Source organism: Ranitomeya variabilis, chromosome 3, assembly GCF_051348905.1.
Source record: "Ranitomeya variabilis isolate aRanVar5 chromosome 3, aRanVar5.hap1, whole genome shotgun sequence".
Classification (NCBI taxonomy): domain Eukaryota; kingdom Metazoa; phylum Chordata; class Amphibia; order Anura; family Dendrobatidae; genus Ranitomeya; species Ranitomeya variabilis.
In genome coordinates, this window is record NC_135234.1 from 21,990,922 (window position 1) to 22,013,968 (window position 23,047).

The 23,047-nt window shown below is 43.6% G+C and overlaps 1 protein-coding gene and 1 long non-coding RNA gene across 2 annotated transcripts in view; one reads left to right on the forward strand and one right to left on the reverse strand.

Moving 5' to 3' along the window:
• LOC143814988 (uncharacterized) overlaps positions 1–23,047 on the forward strand; it is a 101,288-nt gene that overhangs the window by 20,315 nt on the left and 57,926 nt on the right. The window lies entirely within an intron of this gene.
• RCSD1 (RCSD domain containing 1) overlaps positions 1–23,047 on the reverse strand; it is a 66,802-nt gene that overhangs the window by 6,164 nt on the left and 37,591 nt on the right. Inside the window, exons 2-6 of the mRNA XM_077293736.1 lie at positions 16,503–16,604; positions 15,932–16,015; positions 9,346–9,417; positions 2,911–3,114; positions 839–1,291 (exon numbers count right to left, since the gene is read on the reverse strand). Coding sequence (XP_077149851.1) covers positions 839–1,291; positions 2,911–3,114; positions 9,346–9,417; positions 15,932–16,015; positions 16,503–16,604 — 915 coding nt within the window. The remainder of the gene's footprint in view (positions 1–838; positions 1,292–2,910; positions 3,115–9,345; positions 9,418–15,931; positions 16,016–16,502; positions 16,605–23,047) is intronic.

The following is a 23,047-nucleotide window of genomic DNA, read 5'->3' on the forward strand; positions in this document are numbered from 1 at the left end:
ACCCACATTTTTTTTTTTCGTTTTTCAGTCAATGGGGCTGTGCCAGGGCTTGTTTTTTTTACCTGCCTCAATTGGGGAACAAACAACAGTTTGATAACCTTTTGGAGCATTTATTGGGAAAAGAATGGCAGATAAAAAACGACAACTTTGGTTTGTTTTTTTTTAATAAATTTTTCTTTTATATATATATATATATATATATATTTATTATATTTTTTTTCTCTATTTTAATGGTAAAAAAAAAGTTGGTAAAAATGGGTAAAAAATCATTTAGTTTGTGTAACCATTCTCTGAGACCCTTTTTTTGATTTCCGTGATGGAGCTGGGCCAGGATTTTTTTTTGCGTGCTGATCCGTAGTTTTTATTGGCCTCATTTTGGGAAACAAACATAAATTTGGATTCTATTTAGATCATTTATTGGCAACGTTCTCAGTTTTTTATATTTTAATGGTAAAAAAAATAAAATAATTTGCTTCGCATCGCCATTTTCTACAATCCGTAACTTTTTTTTATTCTTTCATCGATTTACACGTTTAAAGGTTCGGTTATTGCCCACCGAGCTGACATTTTTATTGATACGATCTTTGAGGTACATAGGAAGTTTTGATAACTTTTATTGATTATATTTTGATTGATCAGACTTTTTCAGCCACTTTTATACTGAATATGTCTATTTATTTATTTCTTTATTTTAAGCGATTTAAACGTTTATATTTATAAAAAAATGGTAGCGGCGCTGCCCGTCAGTACATTTTAATCTCCGCTATGAGGATCATTTCATTTTTTAGGTGATGTTATGTAATTTGTCTCCACAAGGGGGCACCCATTAACCACTTACATCCCCATCGGACTTGTTTTGCTCATTGCTCTCATCCTTGGCCTCCAGTCCAGTCTGGTCTTCTGGATCTTCACTTTTCTCTATGTTGACTGTCTCTTGTTCTATATCCGGTGTCTCTGTCTCGCTTGTGAGCAATTTTTCCTCTTCTCTATCTGATTTCTCCCCCGTCTCTCTCTGTTTTTCCTCCGCTGCTTCCTCCTGTTTGGCAGAGTCTTCCCGGTTATTTCTTTGGTTCTCTGACTCCTTATCCGCAGACTCAGACGGTGATTTCTCCGTCACTGGGGACTGTTCTCCATCTTCCTTGTCCTTCACAAAAATGTCACCCTCGTCCGATTTATCGCCATTCTCTTTGGCGGTTTCATTGCTCGTTTCAATGTCAAAGTCCATATCAGATTGGGATTTTCTGAACCTTCGGCTGGGAGGTCTCCGTTTTAAGGAGCCTCTTGTGCGGACCTAGAGATAAGACAGTACGATTATTATACATTGCACCTGACCTGACTGTATTACTGCCTGCTCAGCTTGTGGTGGGCTTGTGCTTATCTTAATAGTCAATCAGAACAAGCAGAGCTGCTGTGTAAAGCATGGGGGAGCGACAGAGCAGGTGGATTAGTATTTACCCTTCAACAATCAGCGGATCAAGAAATGTAGGAAAGTCCCATCTGCAAACCTCAGAATGGCAGAAAAGCGGTAAAAAAAGCTGCTATGTGATTTAGAGCCCTGACACGACAAGGACCTGCTCTCTGTAACCCCAGCTTTAAACCAGGAGTAGACCATGACTATGGCTGTGAGATTCCAGCCAGCAATGGAATCACAACATGTAACAGGTGGCAAAAAAAAAATTCTACGTGTAAAAAGGTAAAAGAACATGTTCAGAGATTCTCTGTTTTGAACTACGGTAATTTTTATCTGCATTAAAATGGGCACTGTGCACATAACAATCTCCTTACACTATATATAAATAATGCTGCCATACTGTGCACATAACTATCTCCTTACACTATATATAAATAATGCTGCCATACTGTGCACATAGCTATCTCCATACACTATATATAAATAATGCTGCCATACTATCGCCATACACTATGCATAACTAATGCAGCCATAATGTGCACATAACTATCTCCATACACTATATATAAATAATGCGGCCATACTATCGCCATACACTATGCATAAATAATGCAGCCATACTGTGCACATAACTATCCCCATACACTATATATAAATAATGCAGCCATACTGTGCACATAACTATCTCCATACACTATATATAAATAATGCTGCCATACTATCTCCATACACTATGCATAAATAATGCAGCCATACTGTGCACGTAACTATCTCCATACACTATATATAAATAATGCGGCCATACTATCGCCATACACTATGCATAAATAATGCAGCCATACTGTGCACATAACTATCTCCATACACTATATATAAATAATGCTGCCATACTATCTCCATACACTATGCATAAATAATGCAGCCATACTGTGCACGTAACTATCTCCATACACTATATATAAATAATGCTGCCATACTGTGCACATAACTATCTCCATACACTATATATATAAATAATGCAGCCATACTATCTCCATACACTATGAATAAATAATGCTGCCATACTGTGCACATAACTATCTCCATACACTATATATATAAATAATGCAGCCATACTATCTCCATATACTATGCATAAATAATGCTGCCATACTGTGCACATAACTATCTCCATACACTATATATAAATAATGCGGCCATACTGGGCATATAACTATTTCCTTTGCTTGTCAGTGACCTTGTCCTGCTCTCACAGCTGCTGGTGTTGTTACAATGTGTCAGAGTCATGTCTGGAGGTCCAGGACATGACTGCGATCCATGTTTCTTGTGTTGCACAATCTGGAATAATGGGAGCGGGAGGGTAAATATTTGAATCCTCAGCTCCCCAGTTACACACTCCACATGGTGAGACCCCTGGCGTGTGTATTGTCTGGATATTGAGCAATCCATGGTTGCATTATTTGTGCCGCCCCCCATGTGAACACGCCATCTGTCCTTACCTTATTGTAGCTCTGGAGATGAGCGCCCTCTGGTGGTTGTTCAAAACTGACTGGTGATTCCTCGGCGCTGCTGGAATGTGGCTGGACACTGGGGCTGCTGGGTGTCGATGGAGGAGTGCCCCATGGGGAGGCCATGGTTTTTAATCCAGGGCTCTTTGGGGATGGTCCTGGGAGAAGCGATGCAGGAGCGAAAGCCAAATTAGCCTGGAAACAGAACAACGTTATAGACAGAAGATGCCCAGGTTATACCAGCTGTCAGGGCCGGTTTTAGACCAAGTGGGGCCCTGGACAAAAGTTTAAAGTGGGGCCCCAAATGCTCACATATTGCACCATCACACAGAAATGTTTCCGTTGTATTTATATGAGCTGAGTTCAGCACTAAAAGAGCGTGAGCGACAATATTGAAGTAATTCGACGCTTGTTCCTAAGTTTCTTTACAGAAGCTGAAGAAGAAAGACGAGGACAGATAGTCCTCGATACAGTATAATGCAGTCCCATATAGTACATATAGAATAATGATCTGCTCATGGTCCTTGATAGAGTATAATGCAGCCCCCTCGGCCTCAGAGTATAATGCAGCCCCCCTCAGAGTATAATGCAGCCCCCCTTAGAGTATAGAGTATACTACAGCCCCCTCATAGAGTATAATGTAGCTCCCCCCAGAGTACACTGCAGCCTCCTCAGGGTATAATGCAGCCCCTCTTCAGAGTATAATACAGCCCCCTTCAGAGTATACTGCAGCCCCCCCACACATAGTATAATGTAACCCCCTCAGAGTATAATGCAGCCCCTCTCATAGAGTATAATGCAGCCCCACATCCACAAAGTATAATGCAGACACAAACACACACAGTATAGTGCAGCCCCCCACTCACAGTATACTGCAGCCACCCACACAGTGACACAGTATAATACAGCCTCCCACACACAGTATAATGCAGCCCTCTTAATAGAGTATAATGTAACCACACACACATAGTATAATGCAGCCCCCAACAACACACTATAGTGCAGTGCCCCTACACACGAAATAGTGCAGACCCCCCCTTACTCACGGGCCCCATAGCGGTTGTGGAGAAACGGGGTCAGTGGGTGCTCTCATCCGCTGGCCCGCTGTCTTTAACAAGACTGCATGGACCACGGCTCATACCACTGAACGCTCGCTCTATCTCCCAGTGGGCAATACACTACACAGACAACACAGGGTTAAAGTAAAACAGTGTGGCAATACTTTATTGAACCACAACACACAATAGCAAACAGAACAATCCTACCATGGCTGGAATTGTTTGGTTACATGGGCGCATATAAAATATCACTGCGTCTCCACGTATTTCCAGTATGACATGATGTCAGAGCTCCCAGGGTCGCTATTCCATCTGTGGATGAACGCACACAGAAGGGGTAACGACAAGCATAGGGAGATGACCAAGAACTGTCCATAGAGTCCATACAAGGTCCAAAGCCAGTCTGACACAAGAGTCACCACCTGGCTTATCTGACCATCTCCATGGAACCAGGCGACCAGCGGTCCCAACCCTGGCTTTCTCCAAACATATCCATGGTGCAGAGATGGTCACTGGATCAGATCTGTGTCCTTCCAACCGGAGCCGAAAACCCCTAGGTTGTATCCTATAGAATCATAGATCAGTGTCCCTCGTGATGGTGCCATGATGAATTGGCTGCAGTCCTTTCTCTTGTCTGTTGGGTGGTTTGCAGAATGTCTGGCTGGTAGCTCTGTGTTACTTCAGACTCTTTATACCCAAGGAATGTAAGCTACCCTTAAGGTACCTTCACACTAAGCAACGCTGCAGCGATACAGACAACGATGCCGATCGCTGCAGCGTCGCTGTTTGGTCGCTGGAGAGCTGTCACACAGACCGCTCTCCAGCGACCAACGATGCCGAGGTCCCCGGGTAACCAGGGTAAACATCGGGTTACTAAGCGCAGGGCCGCGCTTAGTAACCCGATGTTTACCCTGGTTACCAGTGTAAAATGTAAAAAAACAAACACTACATACTTACATTCGCGTCCCCCGGACCTGCTTCCCTGCACTGTGTGAGTGCCGGCCCTAACAGCAGAGCGGTGACGTCACCGCTGTGCTGTGCTTCACTTTACGGCCGGCGCTCAGTCAGTGCAGGAAGCGGACGCCGGGGGACGCGAAGGTGAGTATGTACTGTTTGTTTTTTTACATTTTACACTGGTAACCAGGGTAAACATCGGGTTACTAAGCGCGGCCCTGCGCTTAGTAACCCAATATTTACCCTGGTTACCATTGTAAAACATCGCTGGTATCGTTGCTTTTGCTGTCAAACCCAACGATACACGGCGATCTGATGACCAAATAAACTTCTGAACTTTAACCAACGACCAGCGATATCACAGCAGGATCCTGATCGCTGCTGCGTGTCAAACACAACGATATCGCTATCCAGGACGCTGCAACGTCACGGATCGCTAGCGATATCGTTTAGTGTGAAGGTACCTTTAGAACCACCCAGGGTCTTTCAGTCCAACATCAAGAAAAGGTAAACAATGGTGATGGGATTAAGTATATTAGCATATAAGCACACATCAACAAACAAAGCTCAACACACTCAATGTACAGTCACCACTACAGACTAAAGGTACCTTCACACTAAACGACGCAGCAGCGATATCGACAACGATGCCGATCGCTGCAGCGTCGCTGTGTGGTCGCTGGAGAGCTGTCACACAGATAGCTCTCCAGCGACCAACGATGCTGAAGTCCCCGGGTAACCAGGGTAAACATCGGGTTACTAAGCGCAGGGCCGCGCTTAGTTAACCGATGTTTACCCTGGTTACCATTGTAAATGTAAAAAAAACAAACAGTACAAACTCACCTTCTGCTGTCTGTCACACGTCCCTCGCCGTCTGCTTCCCGCACTGACTGTCAGTGCGGGAAGCAGACGGCGAGGGACGTGTGACAGACAGCAGAAGGTGAGTATGTACTGTTTGTTTTTTTTACATTTACAATGGTAACCAGGGTAAACATCGGGTTACTAAGCGCAGCCCTGCGCTTAGTAACCCGATATTTACCCTGGTTACCACTGTAAAACATCGCTGGCATCGTTGCTTTGGCTGTCAAACACGACGATACACGCCGATCTGATGGCCAAATAAAGTTCTGAACTTTCAGCAACGACCAGCGATATCACAGCAGGATCCAGATCGCTGCTGCATGTCAAACACAACGATATCGCTATCCATGACGCTGCAACGTCACGGATCGCTATCGTTATCGCTGCAAAGTCGTTTAGTGTGAAGGTACCTTAAGGCTGGTTTCACACTTGCGTTTTGATCCGCAGCGTTTTAGCGCTAAAAAACGCATGCGTTTTTTTTCCTATACTTAACATAAAAAACGCATACGTTTTTTAGCATGCGTTTTGACGCGTTTTCGGCAACGCATGCGTTTTTTGACGCGTGCGTTCAGTTGCAGAAATGCAACCTGTAGTGATTTCTAGCGGCGTTTTTTTGCCGCAAACAAAACGCATGCGTTTATTCGCGGCAAAAAAATGCATTGCTGTCTATGTAAACGCATGCGTTTTTAAGCACATGCGTTTGCTTGCATTAAAAACGCATGCGTTTTTATAGAAAAACACAAGAAAACACAAGAAAAAACAAGAAAACCCTAACCCTAAACACAAGAAAAAACAAGAAAACCCTAACCCTACCCCTAACCCTAACCCTGACAAGCCACCCCCCACCATCAAGGTGATAAAGGGATCCTAACCCTAACCCTAACCCTATATGACAGTCAATACTCTACGAGTTTATATTTTTAGTACTCTATAGCAATACCGTATATCTTGGGGTGTCCACATTGAACAAAGCTTTTTATTAGAAGAATGTCCTGGTCACCAGGTCAACATAATAGCCAATTCCTATGGATCCCTAGGATCCCTAGGGTTAGGGGTAGGGTTAGGGTTAGGGTTTGGATGCCTTTATCACCTTGATGGTGGGGGGTGGCTTGTCAGAGTTAGGGTTAGGGTTTGGGGTAGGGTTAGGGTTAGGGTTTGGATGCCTTTATCACCTTGATGGTGTGGGGTGGCTTGTCAGGGTTAGGGTTAGGGTTAGGGTTTGGATGCCTTTATCACCTTGATGGTGGGGGGTGGCTTGTCAGGGTTAGGGTTAGGGTTTGGGGTAGGGTTAGGGTTTGGATGCCTTTATCACCTTGATGGTGGGGGGTGGCTTGTCAGGGTTAGGGTTAGGGTTAGGGTTTGGATGCCTTTATCACCTTGATGGTGGGGGGTGGCTTGTCAGGGGTAGGGTTAGGGTTTGGATCCCTTTATCACCTTGATGGTGGGGGTTGGCTTGTCAGGGTTAGGGTTAGGGTTAGGGTTTGGATCCCTTTATCACCTTGATGGTGGGGGGTGGCTTATCAGTGACCTGGTGACCAGGACATTCTTCTAATAAAAAGCTACCCCTAACCCTAACCCTAGGGATCCTATCCCTAACCCTAACCCTAGCTATTTCTATTTATAGTGGGTTTTCTAGTTGATTTTGATGATTGGCAGCTGTCACACACTTCTCAGCATGCGTTTCAAAAACGCAAACGCAGGAAAAAACGCATGTAAACGCGGCAAAACGCCGCGTTTTTTTTTCTGCATGCAAAAACGCATGCGTCTAAAAAACGCGGCGTTTTGCCGCGTTTACATGCGTTTTTTCACCACATGCGGTTTTTAAAAAAATGCTGCAGATCAAAACGCAAGTGTGAAACCAGCCTTAGGGAACCGTCTCACAGTGGCACTTTGGTCGCTACGACGGCACGATCCGTGACGCTCCAGCGTCGCTCCATTATCGCTCCAGCGTCGTAGACTGCGGTCACACTTCACAATGCACGGCGCTGGAGCGATAATTTCATGACGTATTTGCGATGTAGAAGTCATACGGGACAGTCGTACGGGCATGTCACACAGGAGGTGCTCTCACAATTCAGAGCACATTTTGCATAATCTATGTGTGACGTTGTTCACGAGGGGCGTGTTGTGCTGCTAGCTAACTACACCTGTAATGTTCTGATTGGCCGTTGGTTACTGTGCGCGCATTGGTTGGAAAAATTGTCACCTGAGCGCTATTGTTCCCGACGCCACCTCAGCTTTCAAAAGTACCTTCTTCACTTTGTTCTTGAGAGAAAAGAATACAGCGCTCGAGAGCCGCGGTTTTATCGGCCGGGAACAATAGTACCACGTCTGTCGAATGAGCGCACAGTATTGTACCGCCCAATCAGCACACAGGAGGTGGAGAATTTGGCGCTCCTACGTATCAAGCTCCTCCACCCATTACATCGTATACAATATCGTGCACACCTTTGTTACACGATGCGATCATGCCGCCACAGCGGGACACTTGACGACGAAAGAAAGTTTCAAACGATCTGCTACGACGTACGATTCTCAGCGGGGTCCCTGATCGCAGTAGCGTGTCAGACACAGCGAGATCGTAAGTATATCACTGGAACGTCACGGATCGTGCCGTCGTAGCGACCAAAGTGCCACTGTGAGACGGTACCCTTACACTGTATGTTAAATGGTATCAGTCTGCAAGTCTGTCCTCTTGAACCAACAGACATAAACACTTAAATGCACAAGCCAATATACAGATGAAAATTCAGTTCTTATTGGTTTGCAAAAACGTAGCTGTCTGGATAATTAAGATACAATCTGGTTTCTTCACAGCGGTGTGCTGTTATTAGCAGCACACCACTGGCTGGGGGGCCCTGGAGGTGCGGGGGTCCTAGGCAGCTGCCTAGTCTGCCTGCACCTAACGCCGACCCTGCCAGCTGTACATACTGTATATAATTATACACAGAATATGCCCAGGTTATACTGGCTGTACAGATATATTTATATACAGGAGATAACCAGGTTATACCAGCTGCACATATATAACTATATATTGAAGATACCCAGGTTATACCAGCTGTACTCATATAATTATATACAGGAGACGCCCAGGTTATACCAGCTGTACATATGTAATTATATACAGGAGATACCCAGGTTATACCAGCTGTACATATATCATTATATACAGGAGATGTCCAGGTTATACCAGCTGTACTTATATAATTATATACAGGAGATGCCCAGGTTATACCAGCTGTACATATATCATTATATACAGGAGATACCCAGGTTATAGCAGCATTGTATACAGCAGGGGTGTCAAACTGCATTCCTCGAGGGCCTCAAACCATGCGTGTTTTCAAGATTTCCTTCTCATTGCACAAGGTGCTGGAATCATTCTGTGCAGGTGATTAAATGATCACCTGTGCAATACAAGGAAATCCTGAAAACATGACCTGTTTGCAGCCCTTGAGGAATGCAGTTTGACACCCCTGGTATACAGTACATACGGTAATTTATCTGCTATACATAATTAATCACTGCATATCTTCGGCTATAATCTCACCTGAAGTTTCTCAATGAGGGGGGAGCTCTTCACTTTGATCTTAGGCACTTGTGACTGTGGGGGAGATAATTTCTACAAAAAAAATCAGAAGCAGAAGAAAACCCACAAAATTAATGATTTCAAAGCAATTGTTGAATTGTCCTGAGGCCTGATGACACTGACACTCAGGGTACAGGATAATGACACTGACACTCGGGTACAGGATAATGACACTGACACTGGGGGTACAGGATAATGACACTGACACTGGGGTACAGGAAAATGACACTGACACTGGGGGTACAGGATAATGACACTGACACTGGGGGTACAGGATAATGACACTGACACTGGGGGTACAGGATACTGACACTGACACTGGGGGTACAGGATAATGACACTGACACTCGGGGTACAGGATAATGACACTGACACTCGGGTACAGGATAATGACACTGACACTGGGGGTACAGGATAATGACACTGACACTGGGGGTACAGGATAATGACACTGACACTGGGGGTACAGGATAATGACACTGACACTCGGGTACAGGATAATGACACTGACACTGGGGGTACAGGATAATGACACTGACACTGGGGTACAGGAAAATGACACTGACACTGGGGGTACAGGATAATGACACTGACACTCGGGGTACAGGATAATGACACTGACACTGGGGGTACAGGATAATGACACTGACACTGGGGGTACAGGATACTGACACTGACACTGGGGGTACAGGATAATGACACTGACACTGGGGTACAGGAAAATGACACTGACACTCAGGGTACAGGATAATGACACTGACACTCGGGGTACAAGATAATGACACTGACACTGGGGGTACAGGATAATGACACTGACACTGGGGGTACAGGATAATGACACTGACACTGGGGGTACAGGATAATGACACTGACACTGGGGGTACAGAATAATGACACTGACACTGGGGGTACAGGATAATGACACTGACACTCGGGGTACAAGATAATGACACTGACACTGGGGTACAGGATAATGACACTGACACTGGGGGTACAGGATAATGACACTGACACTGGGGGTACAGGATAATGACACTGACACTGGGGGTACAGGATAATGACACTGACACTGGGGGTACAGGATAATGACACTGACACTGGGGTACAGGATAATGACACTGACACTCGGGGTACAAGATAATGACACTGACACTGGGGTACAGGATAATGACACTGACACTGGGGGTACAGGATAATGACACTGACACTGGGGGTACAGGATAATGACACTGACACTGGGGGTACAGGATAATGACACTGACACTGGGGGTACAGAATAATGACACTGACACTGGGGGTACAGGATAATGACACTGACACTGGGGGTACAGGATAATGACACTGACACTGGGGGTACAGGATAATGACCCTGACACTGGGGGTACAGGATAATGACACTGACACTGGGGGTACAGGATAATGACACTGACACTGGGGGTACAGAATAATGACACACACTGGGGGTACAGGATAATGACACTGACACTCGGGGTACAGGATAATGACACTGACACTCGGGGTACAGGATAATGACACTGACACTCGGGGTACAGGATAATGACACTGACACTCGGGGTACAGGATAATGACCCTGACACTGGGGGGTACAGGAAAATGACACTGACACTCGGGGTACAGGATAATGACACTGACACTCGGGGTACAGGATAATGACCCTGACACTGGGGGTACAGGATAATGACACTGACACTGGGGGTACAGGATAATGACACTGACACTGGGGGTACAGGATAATGACACTGACACTCGGGGTACAGGATAATGACACTGACACTGGGGGTACAGGATAATGACACTGACACTCGGGGTACAGGATAATGACACTGACACTCGGGGTACAGGATAATGACACTGACACTCGGGGTACAGGATAATGACACTGACACTCGGGGTACAGGATAATGACACTGACACTCGGGGTACAGGATAATGACACTGACACTCGGGGTACAGGATAATGACACTGACACTCGGGGTACAGGATAATGACACTGACACTCGGGGTACAGGATAATGACACTGACACTCGGGGTACAGGATAATGACACTGACACTCGGGGTACAGGATAATGACACTGACACTGGGGGTACAGGATAATGACACTGACACTCGGGGTACAGGATAATGACACTGACACTCGGGGTACAGGATAATGACACTGACACTCGGGGTACAGGAAAATGACACTGACACTCGGGGTACAGGATAATGACACTGACACTCGGGGTACAGGATAATGACCCTGACACTGGGGGTACAGGAAAATGACACTGACACTCGGGGTACAGGATAATGACACTGACACTCGGGGTACAGGATAATGACACTGACACTCGGGGTACAGGATAATGACACTGACACTCGGGGTGCAGGATAATGACACTGACACTCGGGGTACAGGATGATTACACTGACACTCGGGGTACAGGATAATGACACTGACACTTGGGGTACAGGTTACTGATGCTGACACTGGGGGTACAGGATAATGACACGGACACTGGGGGTACAGGAAAATGACACTGACACTGGGGGTACAGGATAATGACACTGACACTGGGGGTACAGGATGATTACACTGACACTCGGGGTACAGGATAATGACACTGACACTCGGGGTACAGGATAATGACCCTGACACTGGGGGTACAGGATAATGACACTGACACTCGGGGTACAGGAAAATGACACTGACACTTGGGGTACAGGATAATGACACTGACACTCGGGGTACAGGATAATGACGCTGACACTCGGGGTACAGGATAATGACACTGACACTGGGGTACAGGATAATGACACTGACACTGGGGGTACAGGATAATGTCACTGACACTTGGGGTACAGGTTATTGATGCTGACACTCGGGGTACAGGATAATGACACTGACACTCGGGGTACAGGATGATTACACTGACACTCGGGGTACAGGATAATGGCACTGACACTCGGGGTACAGGATGATGACACTGGGGGTACAGGATAATGGCACTGACACTCGGGGTACAGGATGATGACACTGGGGGTACAGGATAATGACACTGACACTCGGGGTACAGGATAATGACACTGACACTGGGGGTACAGGATAATGACACTGACACTGTGGGTACAGGATAATGACACTGACACTCGGGGTACAGGATAATGACACTGACACTGGGGGTACAGGATAATGACACTGACACTCGGGGTTCAGGATAATGACACTGACACTGGGGGTACAGGATAATGACACTGACACTCGGGGTACAGGATAATGACACTGACACTCGGGGTACAGGATGATTACACTGACACTCGGGGTACAGGATAATGGCACTGACACTCGGGGTACAGGATAATGACACTGGGGGTACAGGATAATGACACTGATACTCGGGGTACAGGATAATGACACTGACACTGGGGGTACATGATAATGACACTGACACTCGGGGTACAGGATAATGACACTGACACTGGGGGTACAGGATAATGACACTGACACTCGGGGTACAGGATAATGACACTGACACTCGGGGTACAGGATAATGACACTGACACTCGGAGTTCAGGATAATGACACTGACACTGGGGGTACAGGATAATGACACTGACACTGGGGGTACAGGATAATGACACTGACACTCGGGGTACAGGATAATGACACTGACACTCGGGGTACAGGATAATGACACTGACACTTGGGGTACAGGATAATGGCAATGAGACTTGGGGTACAGGATAATGACACTGACACTGGGGGTACAGGTTATTGATGCTGACACTCGGGGTACAGGATAATGACACTGACACTGGGGGTACAGGATAATGACACTGACACTGGGGGTACAGGATAATGACACTGACACTCGGGGTACAGGATAATGACACTGACACTGGGGGTACAAGATAATGACACTGACACTGGGGTACAGGATAATGACACTGACACTGGGGGTACAGGATAATGACACTGACACTGGGGTACAGGATAATGACACTGACACCGGAGGTACAGGATAATGACACTGACACTGGGGAACAGGATAATGACACTGACACTCAGGGTACAGGATAATGACACTGACACTGGGGTACAGGATAATGACACTGACACTGGGGGTGCAGGATAATGACACTGACACTCAGGGTACAGGATAATGACACTGACACTCGGGGTACAGGATAATGACACTGACACTGGGGGTACAAGATAATGACACTGACACTGGGGTACAGGATAATGACACTGACACTCGGGGTACAGGATAATGACACTGACACTCGGGGTACAGGATAATGACACTGACACTGGGGGTACAGGATAATGACACTGACACTGGGGGTACAGGATAATAACACTGACACTGGGGTACAGGATAATGACACTGACACTGGGGGTACAGGATAATGACACTGACACTGGGGGTACAGGATAATGACACTGACACTGGGGTACAGGATAATGACACTGACACTGGGGGTGCAGGATAATGACACTGACACTCGGGGTACAGGATAATGACACTGACACTCGGGGTACAGGATAATGACACTGACACTGGGGGTACAAGATAATGACACTGACACTGGGGTACAGGATAATGACACTGACACTCGGGGTACAGGATAATGACACTGACACTCGGGGTACAGGATAATGACACTGACACTGGGGGTACAGGATAATGACACTGACACTGGGGGTACAGGATAATAACACTGACACTGGGGTACAGGATAATGACACTGACACTGGGGGTACAGGATAATGACACTGACACTGGGGTACAGGATAATGACACTGACACTGGGGGTACAGGATAATGACACTGACACTGGGGGTACAGGATAATAACACTGACACTGGGGTACAGGATAATGACACTGACACTGGGGGTACAGGATAATGACACTGACACTGGGGGTACAGGATAATGACACTGACACTGGGGGTACAGGATAATGACACTGACACTGGGGTACAGGATAATGACACTGACACTGGGGTACAGGATAATGACACTGACACTGGGGGTACAGGATAATGACACTGACACTGGGGGTACAGGATAATGACACTGACACTGGGGTACAGGATAATGACACTGACACTGGGGGTACAGGATAATGATACTGACACTCGGGGTACAGGATAATGACACTGACACTGGGGTACAGGATAATGACACTGACACTGGGGGTACAGGATAATGACACTGACACTGGGGGTACAGGATAATGACACTGACACTGGGGTACAGGATAATGACACTGACACTGGGGTACAGGATAATGACACTGACACTGGGGGTACAGGATAATGACACTGACACTGGGGGTACAGGATAATGACACTGACACTGGGGTACAGGATAATGACACTGACACTGGGGGTACAGGATAATGATACTGACACTCGGGGTACAGGATAATGACACTGACACTGGGGTACAGGATAATGACACTGACACTGGGGGTACAGGATAATGACACTGACACTGGGGGTACAGGATAATGACACTGGGGGTACAGGATAATGACACTGACACTGGGGGTACAGGATAATGACACTGACACTGGGGGTACAGGATAATGACACTGACACTGGGGGTACAGGATAATGACACTGACACTGGGGTACAGGATAATGACACTGACACTGGGGGTACAGGATAATGACACTGACACTGGGGTACAGGATAATGACACTGACACTGGGGTACAGGATAATGACACTGACACTGGGGGTACAGGATAATGACACTGACACTGGGGGTACAGGATAATGACACTGACACTGGGGTACAGGATAATGACACTGACACTGGGGGTACAGGATAATGATACTGACACTCGGGGTACAGGATAATGACACTGACACTGGGGTACAGGATAATGACACTGACACTGGGGGTACAGGATAATGACACTGACACTGGGGGTACAGGATAATGACACTGACACTGGGGGTACAGGATAATGATACTGACACTCGGGGTACAGGATAATGACACTGACACTGGAGTACAGGATAATGACACTGACACTGGGGGTACAGGATAATGACACTGACACTGGGGTACAGGATAATGACACTGACACTGGGGGTACAGGATAATGACACTGACACTGGGGGTACAGGATAATGACACTGACACTGGGGGTACAGGATAATGACACTGACACTGAGGGTACAGGATAATGACACTGACACTGGGGGTACAGGATAATGACACTGACACTGGGGGTACAGGATAATGACACTGACACTGGGGGTACAGGATAATGATACTGACACTCGGGGTACAGGATAATGACACTGACACTGGGGGTACAGGATAATGACACTGACACTGGGGGTACAGGATAATGACACTGACACTGGGGGTACAGGATAATGACACTGACACTGGGGGTACAGGATAATGACACTGACACTGGGGGTACAGGATAATGACACTGACACTGGGGGTACAGGATGATGACACTGACACTGGGGGTACAGGATGATGACACTGACACTTGGGGTAAACCTACCTCATCCCCATTGTTGGTAATCTCGGGCTTCGGCAGTGGCAGAGAACATGGTGGTTTCCTTCTGGTCGGCTTGTGTGGTGGAACCTAAGAACAGACACAACGTTACTAAAAACATGAGACTCCCCAGACGCAGTCTGATTATTGGGACCGGACACTGCGATCGCTGGCGATAATCGGGTAATGCCGGCTCCACTGTACAGTGAATCGCATAGACGGTAAGGACACTGATGAGGCTCTTGTTATAGCAGAGAGTCAGACATGTTATAGCGGATGCATCAAGGACATATCCATGGACATTCACCCTTCTGACACAACACAGCGCTCACATGCTCAACATCAGCATTGACCCACGTGTTACACAGTGACATATGGGGAAAGGCAACATGGTCAGTTGCCCAGGGCACCAAATTATATCGGGGTGCAAAAATGTCAATCTTCCGGACCTGCCCCAATTGTCAAATGATCCAGGAGGACATTCAATGTAAAGAGCGCCACTTCTTGGAGACGCCCATTAGCCCAGTGAGTGCCCGTCCATACTGCCCCAGTCCCCTCGCTCCTGCCCTGTAATCACCTCTTTTCTTGGACTGTTAAAGGTGTCACCAAACAATCCGGCGAGCTTAGCGACAGACGGTGGCGCGGGCTCTTCGGCGGCGCTGCTCTCGGCTGATTTCCCCTGGAAAATAAAAGTAAAATGAGCATTATCAATTCCCCAATTTTCCTACCTTTTTCAAGATCTCTGCTTACAGTCAGTGTACTGAGATGCTGAAGCTGAACCTTGCACAAATCATTCTCACAGCAGAGGGTTTGTTACAATTCTATCCAGTCTACATAATCCTCTGTAAGGATCCAGGAAGCCATAGTAGGGTGTACTTAGTATCCTATGAGATGCGCCATTATGACCGACCAACCGTCACCTAATGCACATGGCTGTGTGCATAAGATGGCAGCGTTCCTTTATTAACCCTTGTCCTTATCAGCCTCCTATTTCTTATTAAGAAATCTGTTCTGAATGTATTCCAACAACGAAACAGACGCAGCAAGAGTTATCTCCTGCTATTTTGTATTTAATGGAAGTCAAAGCAGCTTCTCATGGGAAACTTCCCACATGCTTATTATTTGTGAGGACGGCTAAAGTTCTGGGGCAGTAAAATTTACAACACAAAAAGTTCTCAACGTCAAGGAACCGCGAGACTACATAAATACACGCGAAATCAATGATACAGTAAAACTATATAATGCTCCCAATAATGTACAAGAATATACGGTAACTACTATAATACTGCCCCTATGTACAAGAATACAACCACTATAATACTGCCCCTATGTACAAGAATACAACCACTATAATACTGCCCCTATGTACAAGAATATAACTACTATAATACTGCCCCTATGTACAAGAATATAACTACTATAATACTGCCCCTATGTACAAGAATATAACTAATATAATACTGCTCCTATGTACAAGAATATAACTACTATAATACTGCTCCTATGTACAAGACTATAACTACTATAATACTGCTCCTATGTACAAGAATGTAACTACTATAATACTGCCCTTATGTACAAGAATATAACTACTATAATACTGCCCCTATGTACAAGAATATAACTACTATAATACTGCCCCTATGTACAAGAATATAACTACTATAATACTGCTCCTATGTACAAGAATATAACTACTATAATACTGCCCCTATGTACAATAATACAACTACTATAATACTGCTCCTATGTACAAGAATATAACTACTATAATACTGCCACCTATGTACAAGAATATAACTACTATAATACTGCTTCTATGTACAAGACTATAACTACTATAATACTGCCCCCTATGTAAAAGAATATAACACTGCCCCTATGTACAAGAATATAACTACTATAATACTGCCCCTATGTACAAGAATATAACTACAATAATACTGTCCTTATGTACAAGAATATAACTACTATAATGCTGCCCCTATGTACAAGAATATAACTACTATAATACTGCCCCTATGTACATGAATATAACTACTATAATACTGCCCCTATAAACAAGAATATAACTACTATAATACTGCCCATATGTACAAGAATATAACTACTATAATACTGCTCCTATGTACAAGAATATAACTACTATAATACTGCCCCTATGTACAAGAATATAACTACTATAATACTGCCCCTATGTACAAGAATATAACTACTATAATACTGCTCCTATGTACTAGAATATAACTACTATAATACTCCCCCTATGTACAAGAATATAACTACTATAATACTGCCCCCTATGTACAAGAATATAACTACTATAATACTGCTCCTATGTGCAAGAATATAACTACTATAATACTGCCCTGATGTACAAGAATATAACTACTATAATACTGTCCCATGTACAAGAATATAACTACTATTATACTGCTCCTATGTACAAGAATATAACTACTATAATACTGCCCCTATGTACAAGAATATAACTACTATAATACTGCCCCATGTACAAGAATATAACTACTATAATACTGCCCCTATGTACAAGAATATAACTACTATAATACTGCCCCTATGTACAAGAATATAACTACTATAATACTGCTCCTATGTACTAGAATATAACTACTATAATACTCCCCCCTATGTACAAGAATATAACTACTATAATACTGCCCCCTATGTACAAGAATATAACTACTATAATACTGCCCCCTATGTACAAGAATATAACTACTATAATACTGTCCCTATGTACAAGAATATAACTACTATAATACTGCCCCTATGTACATGAATATAACTACTATAATACTGCCCCTATAAACAAGAATATAACTACTATAATACTGCCCATATGTACAAGAATATAACTACTATAATACTGCTCCTATGTACAAGAATATAACTACTATAATACTGCCCCTATGTACAAGAATATAACTACTATAATACTGCCCCTATGTACAAGAATATAACTACTATAATACTGCTCCTATGTACTAGAATATAACTACTATAATACTCCCCCTATGTACAAGAATATAACTACTATAATACTGCCCCCTATGTACAAGAATATAACTACTATAATACTGCTCCTATGTGCAAGAATATAACTACTATAATACTGCCCTGATGTACAAGAATATAACTACTATAATACTGTCCCATGTACAAGAATATAACTACTATTATACTGCTCCTATGTACAAGAATATAACTACTATAATACTGCCCCTATGTACAAGAATATAACTACTATAATACTGCCCCATGTACAAGAATATAACTACTATAATACTGCCCCTATGTACAAGAATATAACTACTATAATACTGCCCCTATGTACAAGAATATAACTACTATAATACTGCTCCTATGTACTAGAATATAACTACTATAATACTCCCCCCTATGTACAAGAATATAACTACTATAATACTGCCCCCTATGTACAAGAATATAACTACTATAATACTGTCCCTATGTACAAGAATATAACTACTATAATACTGCCCCTATGTACAAGAATATAACTACTATAATACTGCTCCTATGTACTAGAATATAACTACTATAATACTCCCCCCGATGTACAAGAATATAACTACTATAATACTGCCCCCTATGTACAAGAATATAACTACTATAATACTGCTCCTATGTACAAGAATATAACTACTATAATACTGCCCTGATGTACAAGAATATAACTACTATAATACTGCTCCTATGTACAAGAATATAACTACTATAATACTGCCTCATGTACAAGAATATAACTACTATTATACTGCTCCTATGTACAAGAATATAACTACTATAATACTGCCCCTATGTACAAGAATATTACTATAATACTGCCCCATGTACAAGAATATAACCACTATAATACTGCTCCTATGTACAAGAATATAACTACTATAATACTGCCCCTATGTACAAGAATATAACTACTATAATACTGCCCCTATGTACAAGAATATAACTACTATAATACTGCCCCTATGTACAAGAATATAACTACTATAATACTGCCCCTATGTACAAGAATATAACTACTATAATACTGCTCCTATGTACTAGAATATAACTACTATAATACTCCCCCCTATGTACAAGAATATAACTACTATAATACTGCCCCCTATGTACAAGAATATAACTACTATAATGCTGCCCCTATGTACAAGAATATAACTACTATAATACTGCTCCTATGTACTAGAATATAACTACTATAATACTCCCCCCCGATGTACAAGAATATAACTACTATAATACTGCCCCCTATGTACAAGAATATAACTACTATAATACTGCCCCCTATGTACAAGAATATAACTACTATAATACTGCCCCTATGTACAAGAATATAACTACTATAATACTGCCCCTATGTACAAGAATATAACTACTATAAAACTGCTCCTATGTACAAGAATATAACTACTATAATACTGCCCCCTATGTACAAGAATATAACTACTATAATACTGCCCCTATGTACAAGAATATAACTACTATAATACTGCTCCTATATACAACAATATAACTACTATAATACTGCTCCTAAGTACAAGAATATAACTACTATAATACTGCTCCTATGTACTAGAATATAACTACTATAATACTCCCCCCGATGTACAAGAATATAACTACTATAATACTGCCCCTATGTACAAGAATATAACTACTATAATACTGCTCCTATGTACAAGAATATAACTACTATAATACTGCTCCCTATGTACAAGAATATAACTACTATAATACTGCTCCTATGTACAAGAATATAACTACTATAATACTGCCCCTATGTACAAGAATATAACTACTATAATACTGCTCCTATGTACAAGAATATAACTACTATAATACTGCTCCTATGTACAAGAATATAACTACTATAATACTGCCCTGATGTACAAGAATATAACTACTATAATACTGCTCCTATGTACAAGAATATAACTACTATAATACTGCTCCTATGTACAAGAATATAACTACTATAATACTGCTCCTATGTACAAGAATATAACTACTATAATACTGCCCTGATGTACAAGAATATAACTACTATAATACTGCTCCTATGTACAAGAATATAACTACTATAATACTGCTCCTATGTACAAGAATATAACTACTATAATACTGCCCTGATGTACAAGAATATAACTACTATAATACTGCTCCTATGTACAAGAATATAACTACTATAATACTGCCACCTTTGTATGGGAATATAACTGCTATATAACTTATACTGTTCTTTATGAACACGATGCGATATTTCTTGGTCTGTTACTATTACACAGCATATGTATTGGAGCAGTACTCACACACTTTGCGTATGAATTTTATCTACCTCTCAGTTCTCCCTCGATCTGAGCTTTTGCCAAACTCACTTTCCTCTCTCGGCTTTGAAACTTATCACGCTGCGTCAGATACTGGAATAATCTCTGGGTTATGGAACACTCAGACTTTGATGATCTGACAGTAGTCATTACGTAACAGGAATTACACAATCCCCCATGATTTATCTGTACACTGACGCTTAGTGCTCTGCACACAGAGGCTTTGTCTCCGGGCAGACTTTGTACTCTTATAGCCTCTACAAAATATTAGTTAGGTGACAAATCTGCACCTTCTCATCATCCCTTAATCCTCGGTGTCATTGGTCCAGCGCAGACTCCGATGGACAGAACGAAGGCCATAATAATAGTACCTGCTATAAGATTAGCCACTTCTTTTTTTATAGGCAAGCAGTGGGGCAATAGAATTTGAACAGGAAATTCCTAATTGCTAAAAAAGCAATTCCCTGATTTTTAAATGAAATATAAACAAAAGGCTTTTGATAAATCTTAAAATATATCAATAACTTTGTTACGTCATCTCCTTTTAGTTAGTCAAGAAGCCATCTTATCCAAGGAACTGAAATATTTTCAGTGTAGTTTCCCTTTAAATATAATGTTTCATTAAAGACCTAGTAGAGCAGCTGCATGATCGCGTCAGACACAGCCAGACTCCTCATACAGAAGGCATAAATAGTTTATTACCGTCTCCACCTTCTCAATTGCTGTATACGCAATGCTGAACAAATCCTTATGTATAGGAGGCGCTAACGGCTCTTCCTCCTCAGTACCTAGTGGTCATGTGATCACTCTGTATAGGGAGGTAGCAGGAGCTGTGAAGTCCTAAGAGACCCAAATGTAATGCTGCTGCAGCACAGTATAGCGCAACTTCAACCAGGGGATGCTGGTGAGGGGAGAGAGGTTGCACACACAGCGTAACACCACTGACCAGCAGCACAAGTGCCACCTGGTGGCGAAAGAGTGGTCAAACAGGCCGAGTCAGAAACAGTCAGGACAATAAGTACCAGAGGTCACAGTAATACACGTGGTCAAAAACAAGCCAGACATCAGAGCCAGACGGGAGCAGAGATAACAGAGATGAGAAACAGTAAACAGGTCAGAAGACAAGCCGGGTGACATACCAAGAGGTCCAAGAACAGGGAGCGAATACTAAGACAAGCGGGGAGGCAGGGAAGGGGAGTCACGGGAACAGAGTAAACAGGCAGAGGTCAAAAACACGGTATCAAGGGGTCAGTTGCTCTAGCCTGGGAGCATGAACTATCACTGACTTTGGTCTGCAGGCTACAGCAGACTGAAATAGCCACATAGAACCCAAAACGAGGAAAAGAAGGTTAACCCCTGCATGACCAGACCAGGGAGAAAATAACAAGAAACTAACCCTGGCCTGGATCATGACACCAGTCAGCTCTGCTATACAGCCAGGAGGCTGAATTTATTTCCCATGTAACTTAAAGGGACTCTGTCACCTGAATTTGGAGGGAACAATTTTCAGCCATAGAGGCAGGGTTTTCGGGTGTTTGATTCACCCTTTCCTTACCCGCTGGCTGCATGCTGGCTGCAATATTGGATTGCGCAGGCGTGTACTATGGAGGACAGACAATGAACTTCAATCCAATATTGCAGCCAGCATGCAGCCAGCGGGTAAGGAAAGGGTGAATCAAACACCTGAAAACCTCTATGGCTGAAAATTGTTCCCTCCAAATTCAGGTGACAGAGTCCCTTTAAGATA